Raw genomic sequence first — 12,011 nt, forward strand, 5'->3', positions numbered from 1 at the left:
AACAAGACTGAATTTGGAATAGGTGCCATTACGGTTAGGAGTGGGTCAAAGTAATACAGGCAGATATACAGAAAAATTAGAAAATGAAAACCCAAACCAGGTGTAGTGGTGTACACCTTTGATTCCTGTACTCGGGAGGCAGAGCCAGGTGGATCTCTGTGAGTTCAAGGCCAGCCTGGTCTACAAAGCAGATGCCAGGACAGCCAGAGCTGTTACACAGAGAAATCCTACCTCGAAAAACCATACACACACAAAAAACAAAAACAAATACCCCCCCCCCCCCCCCCCCCCCCCCCCCCCCCCCCCCCCGCGCAGTTCTTCCAGACTCTTACGCCACCACACAGTACTCTGTACACTGCTTCCACACTGTCTGTCTCCCACAGCTGCACTACGTGATGTTCAAAATGACCGTGCTATCTAGAACATGATACCTGCTGTACTTTTTAATTCAGTCACTGTGTTCAGAACATGCTGATCATCAAACTATGTCCTACACGAACATCTGGATCACTGTTAGCTCCTTGCTGGCATTAATAACACCAGGACATACCCTGTAAGTTCTTCTGCATGTTAGACTACTTCATTAGTGTGGGTTCTCAGATGGGCTAACTAAAAGAGCTTTTCTTTAATGTGTGGATGTACATGTATGGTGTGTCCAAATGTGTGTGTGCGCTCAGGGGCCAGAAGGGGATGTTGAGTGCCTGCTCTCCATCACTCTCCTTTTATTACTTTGAGGCAGGGTCTTTTCCTGAGCCTGGAGTTGTGCTGGAGGCCAGCAAGCCCCAGTGATCCTCCGGTCTCCACCACCCACAGGGCTTTTCATATGGTGCTGGGATTCAAACCTGGCTCATAGAGTCCATGCATCAAGCACTTCCCCTCACTGTTTCCATCTCTCTAGCCCAGAACAAACGTTTCCATAGGCTCCTGACACACACACATTGTTAAGACCTAAGAGAGACTGCTATTCCAAGGCACAGTGACACCAGCCTGTGTTTCTGTTGCTCCTGGATCATCTTGCAAACAAACACACTATGCTCATCTGATCTGCATTCTGAAATTGCTGATAAGATAACTTATGTTCTTTTTTTTTGTTGTTGTTTTTTGAGACAGGGTTTCTCTGTATAGCTTTGCGCCTTTCCTGGAACTCACTCTGTAGCCCAGGCTGGCCTCGAACTCACAGAGATCCGCCTGCCTCTGCCTCCCGAGTGCTGGGATTAAAGACATGCGCCACCACAGCCCAGCTGATAACTTACATTTTAGGAGAGCATCTTCGGAGTGCATCTGCCCACTAGTTGGCATCTTACTGAGCAAATATAGGGCTCACCATCAAGCAAGCGTCCAGACATTATCCCCTTCTCTCAGAGACTCATTGTGTCAGGGTGTGAGCAGTCACTCCTAAATCTTTGGTACAGCAATACACACCAACTTCCCCAGCTGACAAGCCAACTGCTTTCTCAAGCTGACCCCAAATGACCCCACAGGCATGTGGGAAGTACCCCCCATGGAAGACTGGGGTCTCACCTTCCAGTACACTGGTGAAGTGTTTTGTGCAAAGAGAGAACAGCTAGCTCTTCTTCCCCAGTGGGATTTCCTTGATCCATGCCGTTCTCTTCTGAAAGACAAAGGTGTTCCCACTGTGTGGCCGGAAGGGCTGGTAAGAATCCCAGCCACGCACCCACATACCACACACTCACGTATACAGGACATACTCCTATAAACACACGGGATTTTCTTTTCAAGGGTGCACACAGTACTGATCTCCATCTGACCACTGAGCCAGCCATTATAATGTGGGTAGGATTAACTAATATACTGTCTTGCAGCCACCATCCAGTGGGGACGATCAGCTAACACACTGTCTTGCAATGTTTGAATGACAGGATGCTTGAATGGAAACTTGAAATCTCAAGTTTGAGATTGAGCTCCCTGGGGTACTAACAAAACGTGAGCGAAAACGAAACTGGCATTCTGAAACAACATTCAGCTGGGCTTAATTCATGCCGTTCACAGATGAATGGACTCATCTGAAAAGCACAGCCATTCATACAGCAGGGGATTCTCACAGCAGAAAGAAACGGAACTGAAAACTTTCTACAGGAAGACAAACAGGAAGAGCAAGTAACCTGACTGTGACTCAGAAGATGTTTGCTTTTAACCGGGAAAGTCAAGGTGCAGAAGCTGACAAACGGACGCTGGGAGTTACCTGTACATGAGGTAAGTAAGATCTGTACGATGTGCGCCATGGTGACCAGATGGAAAATGTGCAGGTCTCCGGTCCCGAGGCTGCTTCCCGAGAAGTCTTGACACTGCAGAGCCGGGAAGGCCAGCACCAGGCCCACCTGGCCATCAAGAGAACGTCAGCACAGGCCTCTCCCCATGGCCACGCACCTCTGCACTCTTCCTGGGATCTTAGGCCTCCGCTTAAACTTAAGATGGACGAGGGGACCCTGAGACCCACCAGGACCAGCTCAATGACTGACTGGGGCTGAAGGGGCCTGGAGGACCAGTTACTATCACTTCATTTATCCAGTGGGTTCCCCTATGAACAGACTACTGGTAATGATAAAACATTTTCTTAACACTTATTTTTTTGTGTATGTACCCTAGGGTGTGGAGATCAGAGGACATGACCTCCATGTTTGAGCTGTGGAACACACATGCCAAATAAATGTTGTTTTTTAAAAAGTGAAAGGAGAAAACACACCGGGTAGAATCAAGGAAACACACCAGGTAGAATCAAGGAAACACACCAGGTAGAATCAAGAAAACACACCAGGTAGAATCAAGGAAACACACCAGGTAGAATCAAGGAAACACACCAGGTAGTATTATTCAGCCATTAAGAACCAGCTACACTAAATGAAGTGTGTGGGGCCAGAAGGACAAATGTGGCACATATGGCATCTTTTCTTTCATCTGTGTATCTAGATTAAAAAAAAAAAAAGGAGGAGGAGGAGGAGAAGGAGGAGGGGCCCAGAAAGTAGAAGGGATTCGCAAATATGATAAAAATATGTGAGATGTGTATCTGTAAATTTCATAGGGAAAGCTACTATTTTGACAATGAACATACCTAATTTAAAGAGTACAAAAAAGGAGCGGGAGGCAGCCTGCCATTAAGTATTGTGACCCCAGGGCTAGAGCTGCTCGGATTTCCTAAAATGCACAAAACCACGAAACGGATTGTGCGTCAATGTCAGGATCACTTATGCAGCGCTGCTATTTTTATCTCTTAGTGGGTTAAAAGCAGACAGTTGTAGTGCAGACCTTAGCCACAAAGCCAAGTAAGAGAGGAAGGACACCCGACAGACCCGAGACCCAGGATCCTCAGAACCTAACTAGATACGGCTGTGCAGAATCCGTGGCGAGAGCACCTCCTGGGCCTGTCTGGCTAGAGACTCCTCAAGCCCAAGGCAGTGCTGTGGAGGGAGGGCAGTGAAGAGGACGCAAGGCAGACTGTAAACACGCACCAGTAAGTGGAACATGTCGACGTCCAGTATGCATGGCAGGTCTTCATAGCTGTCGTTAGGCACCAAGGCTGGAGAAGGGAGGGGACACATTAGCACACTTGCACAGAGGCCGCCACCAGCGCAGAGGCCGGCACCAGCGCCAAGGCCGGCATCAGTGCAGAGGCACCACGTAGAAAACACTTCATCTGTAACCGAGTCATTAGACTCCTACAAAGAAAATTTCCAAAGACCAGAAGTTGCCAGAACATAGATGGCCACAGACACTGGAACACTCACATGCAAAGAGTTTACAGAAGTGTCCTTGTACCACAGGAAGTGACGCTACGGTCCAATGTGCTGCTGCAAATCGTGTTAAAGACCTGAGACAGTCGTCCTGAAATAAGGAAGTCTTATAGTTACCAGAGAAGGAGCAGACCCCTTCTAAAGATACACTATGAAACAATGAAACAAACAAAAGCAAGTACTGCCAGCCGCGTGTCCGTCTCCACCCCCCCACCCCCCCACCCCCCCCCCACCCCACCCCACCCCCCACCCCCGGGCACAGACAGGTTCTTTGGCATCTTTACATTCCTGAGAGGAATGAATGCTCTTACCAGTCTACAAGGCAGAGGCCCGAACAGGGGCTTCTCTTCATCACTCAAAATTCTTTCTAAAGATTTAAGATAGTTAAGAAGGTAAATTGAATGCCATAGATATTGTTATTTTCTTAAAAGTTACTTTCTTTGTACATTTTTAAATAAGTTCTATTATTTCTGAAGGGAATGAAATTTTGTCAGGTTTTAGTATCTTTTTTTTTTTTTTTGGTGGTTTTTCAAGACAGTGTTTCTTTCTCTGTGTATCCCTGACTGTCCTGGAATTTGCTCTGTAGCCCAGGCTGGCCTTGAACTCACAGAGACCCGCCTGGCTCTACCTCCCAGTGCTGGGATTAAAGGCATGTACCACCACCGCCCAGTGCACTTGCTGTTCTTGCCGAGGACCTGGGTTTGGTTCCCAGCACCCACTTGGTAGCTCACAACTCTGTAACTCTAGTTGCAGGGATGATGCCCAATTCTGGCCTCTGCAGGCACCAGGTTCACACACAGGACATAGACACATAGGCAGGCAGACACTCATCCACACAAAACTAAGGAAAACCCTAGGGGTCCCTCAGTCAGCAGCTCCCACAGCCATCTCCTCAATCTGTTTTCTCTTGTGTATTTATTTACACTGTCAAACAAACCAGCATCTTGCTGGTTTACAACCGTTCCCGTTTTCTCTTCATTACTTCTTTATACTAAACGTTCATTACAAAGTGACTGGGTGTGAGTGTTTGCCTCCAGGTCTGTCTGCCCCACACTGGTGCCTGGTGCCCAAAAAGGCTGGATCCCCCACCCCCACCCCGTTTTTTGAGACAGGGTTTCTCTGTGTAGACCAGGCTGGCCTTGAACTCAGAGATCCACGAGACTCTGCCTCCCAAGTGCTGGGATTAATGGCATGTACCACCACCACCTGGCTGTTTTGGTTTTTTCATGGCAGGGGTCTTACTTTCAAGTCCTGGCTGCCCTGGAACTCTATAAACAGGCTGGCTTCAAACCTCCTGAGATCTGCCCACCTCTGCCTTAGGATAAGGAGTGGGCCACCACAATCAGCTTCTAAACAGGTTTCTAATCACCGCCCCCATGACTTAAGGAAGCACAACACTGATCGTCTTACCTATGCTCTGGATGGTGTATGCGCAGCTCCCCCAGCACATGATGGGCACACGGGGGTCCTTTTCATTGGGATGAACCTTCAGTCCCACCTTGTAAGTAGCTGTTCCAAATGTTGTTAGCATTTCTTTTATGCTATTAGAATATGGGTTCCTGTGTAAACATGCATAGGTTTAGTTCAAAAGCTGCACACATGGATAAAATGGCTCCATGTCTCAGCCACTCTGTCCTGTGCTGCAATCAAACCTTTCAATCTCTCCAGAGATGGCTGCATGCCACTGACTGGCTGAGGGGAGTTACGTTCTGTGCATGAGCAGAGAAAGGCTCAGGGCTGAAGAAGGCAGGGCAACCAGGTCCATTTACTGTCTGAACCGTGGGACTTGTGACTGATTCTCAGGAATGCCCCCCATAGCCACAGACGCTGGAGTTTCCAGAACAGAACCTTGGAGGAAAGCTCTCCTAACACCGGCATCTGGGAGTCCCTGGTGCAAAAGCTGGTGGTGGCTACTGACCTTGCTGGTGGGACTCAGCAAGTTCTGACCTGCCCAGCAGGTACCCACTGAGTGTCTACGGTGCATTGTTAAATAGCTACCCAAGAAGCAGACAGACGGAAGGAGTGTCATAGTCACTTAAGTCAGTGAGAGGAAACTAAACCCGGATGAGGTATGGCTTAGTCAGAGTGTGTGAGCAAGGCTCTGGGATCAATTCCCAGTGTGGACAGGCGAGTGGGCAGAGGAAGCCAGGCCAGAATACCTGTTGAGACTAAGAGGAGATCAGGCTAAGAGGGCCAATCTAAGCAAACAGAGGGCCACATCAAAGAACAGAAGCTCCCAAGGGAGAAACTCAAGACACCACACAGAGACTCAGCAGGGAAGGGTCACAAAACCTGTCCAGTGACTAAGAAGACACATAAAGGGACATCAGAAGGACAGTTCAAACATTCCAGACAAGAAAGATACCAAGAGTTCAAACTAGTTACATGGCAAGGAACAGGAGTCAGAATGTCGTTTGTTTCTCAACAAATACACAGAACCCCACATGGTAGTGCATGGCCACTCCCAAAGGTGAGGTGCCACTCTGAGTACGGAACCAGTCAGAGCTACACTGTGAGACCCTGTCTCAAAAAAACAACCAACCAACCAACCAAAGGAACACAGTCAAGGACAGCTGTGCCCTGTCCTGACCTGTGCAGAGGACAGGCTGTGTGCTGGAGCAAGGCCTCCAGGACAGAGGATAGCTGACAGGTCTGGGCGTGTGGGAAAACAAGCGCCAGGCCTGGGTTGGAATCACCGGCCCACCCAGGAACAACCACACTTTACAGAGAAGCAAGCTTAGAGAGACGAGGAGCTGGGTACTCCAGGAGAGAGCACCCACTACAGGATGGAGTCCTGTCAGCACACAGAGGATTATTCAAAACACACAATGCAAAAGCTGACATTGATTTAACATGCCCTCCCCAAATGGTCTTATCTGACAATAAGGTACTGTTGAGTTCAAACATGAAAATAGGGCTGGAGATACAGCAAGGTGGTACGGCACATGCCTGGTATTCATGAGCGAGCCCCGAGTTCAATATCCAGCATAGGGCCACAGAAAAAGCAAAAGGAAAATATGGAGGGTATGGACATACGTCTCAGAAAAGACCAAACAGCAGGCCCGGGGGAAGCAGAGCAAGCAGAGGCCTGAGGCCTTCTCCACATCAGACCTTCCAGGTCTGTTTACTGGTCCCTCGGCACACGAGAGGCACAGACTCCAAAAGAACTCCTTCCCATTACAGATGAAGAAGGAGGCCCATAGAGGTCAAGGAATCTGCTCCGTCACAGACAATGGGCAGTGGGACCAAGGAGTCTGGGTGACCAGAGTTTGGGGGTCTAAGGGAAAGCAGCAATCAGAAAGAAGCCTGAGACCTGGTGGGCTGGAAGCTGAGTGGCCTGGATTTAGATGTCGTGATGGTGTGTCGGGGATCAGGACACAGGAGCTCAACAGGGTGGAACCTCTACACAGTGGTGCTCACCCTCCCTAATGCAGTGACCCTTTAATTCAGTTCCTCATGTTGTGGTGACCCCCATCATAAAATGATTTCCTTGGTATTTCATAACTGTAATTTTGCTACTGTTATGATTCGTAATGTAAATATTTGATATGCGGGATATCTGATATTCATCCTCTGTGAAAGAATCATTTGAGGGGCTGGAGAGATGGCTCAGTGGTTAAGCACACTGGCTGCTCTTCCAGCAACCACATGGTGGCTCACAGCCATCTGTAATGAGATCTGGTGCCCTCTTCTGGCCTGCAGGCATACATGCAGACAGAACACTGTACACATAATAAATAAACAAATCTTAAAAAGAAAAAAAATCATTTGAGCCCCAAGGGTGTTGGGACCCACAGGTTGAGAGCCACCGATCCACACACTTTTATTACAGTTTTGCTAGTCTACTACAATTAACCTCATACAGCACATGACTTTCAGAACTCAAGATGAACACTGGTAATACTTCACTCTCAGTCTCGCTGAGGCACACTCCACCAACAGCCCACTTAACTTTTCCAGTGGGCTAGATTTAAAGGGAAGACTGTCTTATACTCACTTAGGATGAAAATCAGGCCTGAAGCCTTCTGGGACCTGTATCTCACTCATGTCTTCTACGGTCTCTGAAGAGGGAGTGTCTGCAGAAATAGGCAGTGTATATAATTATTCAGCAGAACACAACCTTTATGTATTTCAGCCATGGAGACAAACAAACATACAAACAAACAAGTAACAACCTGAAGACAATTCCAATGACTACAAACTGCCAAACGTCCCCCCAAAGGGTAGTGAGTGTTTCTGTGGCTGACCAGTGCACTGCCTACAGTGCTCGGGCTGACCTCACAGTACAGCCACTAAGGGAACAAAACCGAGAGAGAGGTGACCACGACGATCATGACGACAGACATGCGCCCACAACACTTCCCACAGGCCCTGAGCACACGGCAGGGTTCTGCCAATGGGAACTGCTGACATTATCCCCTCAGCACTCAGTCTCCCCATGCAGGGAGTCCATCAGTGGCGGAGAGAAGCGCTATTATAAACACACACTGTGTGTTCTCGAAAATGGGGAGTCAAGTGTACTTTCCTGCAGCAGACAAGTGGAATGAATCAGGTTACACATTTTCACTGTTTTCTGGAGCCTGGGTCTAGTCATGTAGCCCAGGATGGCCTTTTATGATCCTGCCTTATTCTCCTCAGTGCTGAGATCACAGATGTATGCTACCATAACTAGCTCATATCAAATTTTAAAATGGAAGGTTTCACTTTTAAATATGTAGAAAGAGGTTTTATTATTTATATACTTCATTTTTTTTTTGAGATAGGGTCTCACCATGTCACTCTGCCTGACCTTAAACTCAAAGAGATCTGCCTGCCTCTGCCTCTGCCTCTCCAGTGCTGGGACTGAAGGTGTGTGCCACTATTCCCAGACTTATTTACATTTTTTAAAAGATTTATTTATTTTTAATTTATGTGCATGAGTGTTTTGCCTACAAGGAAGTTTGTGCAGCATGTGTGTGTCTGGTGCCCACTGAGGTCAGAAGAGTGTGCTAGATTCCTTGGAACTGGAATTACAAACAGCCACCATGTAGGTGCTGGTAACTGAACATAGATGTTTTAAGAGAGCAACCAGTGCTCTTAACCACGGAGCTATCTCTCCAGCTCCTATTACATACATGTTTAAAAATTTCCTTTTTATTTCTCTGTGTGTGTATGCATGTCTGTGAGTGAATACAGATGTGCATGTAGTTGCCAGAGCAACTGGAAGAGGGGGTTGGATCCTCTGTAGTTACAGGCAGCTGCAAACCTGTGAAGTGGTGCTGGGAACTGAACTCAGGTCCTCTGCCAGAGCAGCAAGTGCTCTGGATCACCAAGTCATCTCTCTAGACTCTCGTTTGAAAATACTTAAAAACAATGTTGTCTGGAGACACATTTTCCAATCAACTTACACTTTCGAGGAAAAAGAAATCAGGTTACCAGGGCTGGTGAGATGGTTCAGTGGGTAAAGGAACTTGCTGCCAAGGCTGATGGCCTGAGTTGGATACTTGTAACCCACATGGTAGGAGAGAACCAACTCCTATAAGTTTCTTCTGACCTCAATATGTCACGGGCATGCACGAACATTGAACAAACACACACTCTCTCACACACACACCACCTCTCACACATACACACACACTTACACACAAACACCACCTGTCTCTGTCTCTGTCTCTGTCTCTGTCTCTCTCTCTCTCTCTCTCTCACACACACACACACACACACACACACACACACACACACACACACACACACACACAGAATTGGTTTTTCAGCACTTACCAGAGGCATTTTCTTCTTTCCTAAGCATCTGCAATGCTTTTATCTGCTGAGATAGTGTTCTAATCCACTGTGTCAGATCTGGTTGGTCTGAAAAATTTAACCTCCTGGAAGAGATTACAGAGAACACTTAATTCTTCATTGATTAGTTTCATTAAGTTACAAAAGCTGTCATGTGGCGGTGGCAGTTGAATCTCAAAAAACCAAAAGTTACAAAAAAAGTTACAAAAGCTTTCTTAAATAAAACACGTATTTTAGACCTATTTCAAATATTTAAAAATCAGGGTTATGGGGCAGGGAGATGGCTTAAAGGTTAATTAAGAGCACTGGCTGCTCCTTTAGAAGACCCAGGTTTGATTCCTAGCACCCTTACGGTGGCTCACGACTGTTCATTCCCGAAGACCGAGACTTTCTTCTGGCCTCTGTGAGCACCAAACACACCCATGGGACACAGACACTCATGCAGGCAAGACACCCCCCCCACACAGTAAAAACCAAAGCCAGGCCAGGGAACATTCGGTGTATTAAAAACAAAACAATCTCAGTCTAGTGAGATGGCTAAGCCAGCAAGGGGCTGGCTGCTAAGCTGGCAAGTTAATCCTCGAGCCCACACGGTGGCCGGAGAGAACGACTCCCAAAAGTTGTCCTCTGACTACACACGCGAGACTATGGGTTTAATGGCAGCAATGGAAGCAAATGCTCAGAGGACACCGGCCAACAGAAATGAAGTTACAGTGATCAATGGTGATATCATAGAAAGTGTCACTTATTTTAGTACTGAAATGTGGCAGAACTTCTGAAACCTCACAATTACCGCTACCACAAACCCTCACCACATGCTCAGTGACAAGCTTAGCAATGCCCTTACTGTAAGATGCTCGCAGCATCCCACCTGATCCTCCAAATACACCTATGTATGACTGTGCCCATGTTATAAACGGGGACACTGAGCCACGCAGCCTGACTTAGGTTCTGAGGGGCAGAGCTGACCCTTGAACTCGGTTATGTCAGATCCCAAACTGTCCTATACCATCCTTCAGTTGTGGCTACACCATCATTAACAACCACGAGAAAGAACCCAAACTAGCCACCAAAGTCACAGGTAGAATCGTTGAACAGGCAGTTGCTACTTCCTAGTTCAAATACAGGGTAAGCTAGCACCATGACGCTTTGTGATTCAAAAGCATAGATGAAATGGGAACCCGACAACAATTATAAACATTTTATGGCGCCAAAGCCAAAGCCAAATCCCGAGTCCCTAAACTGAACAGAAAACCCAGCCTCTGCTCTGAACTGAATTCAAAGAACTGCACAGAAAGAGGTAATTTATATCCATAAAACTTATGTTAAAAACTTGCATAGTTATTTTTTAAAGATTTACTTGAACCTGGGTCCTCTGGAAGAACAGCAGTGCTTAATGGCTAAGCCATCTCTCTAGCACTTAATCACTTTTAATTTTATTTACTGTGGATGTGTATGGTGTGTGTGCCCATGTATGCCATGGAAACATATGGAGAGCAGAAGAGTTTGTTTTTTTAAGATAGAGTCTTACTGTGCGGCCAGGTCTAGAACTCACAGAAATCTAACTGCCTTTGCCTCTCAAATGCTGGGATTAAAGGTGTACGCTACCACACTCAACAACAGACTGAGTTCTTTGGGAAGTATGAGGGAACATCTCTAAAGTAGGATCTCTAGAAATAAAGAAGATACCAGATTTTCATGAATAAACAGAAAGTTTACAACTTCTGTAGCACTTACGGGTAAACTTTAAAAAAGTTATATTTTGGCTTGTTCCCTTTTAAAGATCACAATCAAACTCCACAGATCTGCTCGGAGAAGTGACTGGATAACACGTCTAGAAGGTTATCTGGGGGGATTGTGCAGTTTCCCAGAGCCGAGTCTCCCTCCTCCACCATCTACAAAGCCTATCTCTGGCACCCTGAGCTCACCTGCTGAAAGCATCCCTCGGGGGGAGCAGCAGGGGGATCACGGTGTTGCTCAGGCACTCACAGAGCGGACAGAGAAACTCGCCATTCTCTACGTCGTAGCTGGTGTGCAAGCGTAGACGCTGCTGCCTCCGCTGCTCCTTAGCTTGAACCGAGTCAAAATACCTTCACAATTAGAGAAGAAGGGTCAACATCCACGGAGGTCACGGCGGCAGGAGGGCAGGCAGCCACAGTCTGAGTCATTTTTCTTGCAAACAATTAAAAACTTGAACTAAACCGAACTGTCTCAAACACAGGCAGCTTGACTTGAAGAGGAATTTTACTCTTCAAAGTGGATTTGTCTTAACACAGAAACATTATCAACAACAACAACAACAACAACAACAAAACCTGACTGCTTTAATAAGCTTTCAAGAGTGGGAAGAGTCACCTCTCGGTGCTCTCACTGTCTGGCCATTTTCTCAGGGCTGGTGGTCATTTGTCTGGGGTGACCACACTGACAGCAAGTACAGTGCTGGAATCACAGTGCTGTGGAGCACAGGAAACACCAGGACAGGGT

General features: G+C 47.1%; 1 protein-coding gene across 2 annotated transcripts in view; it reads right to left on the minus strand.

The window, feature by feature from the left end:
* Positions 1-12,011, minus strand: part of Ubr2 (ubiquitin protein ligase E3 component n-recognin 2) — an 84,802-nt gene that overhangs the window by 11,551 nt on the left and 61,240 nt on the right. For both annotated transcript variants that reach the window (XM_052745516.1, XM_052745517.1), the window contains exons 32-40: positions 11,456-11,617; positions 9,510-9,613; positions 7,747-7,825; positions 5,160-5,308; positions 4,061-4,116; positions 3,744-3,840; positions 3,468-3,535; positions 2,204-2,339; positions 1,522-1,612 (exon numbers count right to left, since the gene is read on the minus strand). In XM_052745516.1, the coding sequence (XP_052601476.1) occupies positions 1,522-1,612; positions 2,204-2,339; positions 3,468-3,535; positions 3,744-3,840; positions 4,061-4,116; positions 5,160-5,308; positions 7,747-7,825; positions 9,510-9,613; positions 11,456-11,617 (942 nt within the window). The remainder of the gene's footprint in view (positions 1-1,521; positions 1,613-2,203; positions 2,340-3,467; positions 3,536-3,743; positions 3,841-4,060; positions 4,117-5,159; positions 5,309-7,746; positions 7,826-9,509; positions 9,614-11,455; positions 11,618-12,011) is intronic.

This window comes from Peromyscus californicus, unplaced genomic scaffold, assembly GCF_007827085.1.
Source record: "Peromyscus californicus insignis strain IS unplaced genomic scaffold, ASM782708v3 Scaffold_19__1_contigs__length_69161282, whole genome shotgun sequence".
Lineage (NCBI taxonomy): Eukaryota > Metazoa > Chordata > Mammalia > Rodentia > Cricetidae > Peromyscus > Peromyscus californicus.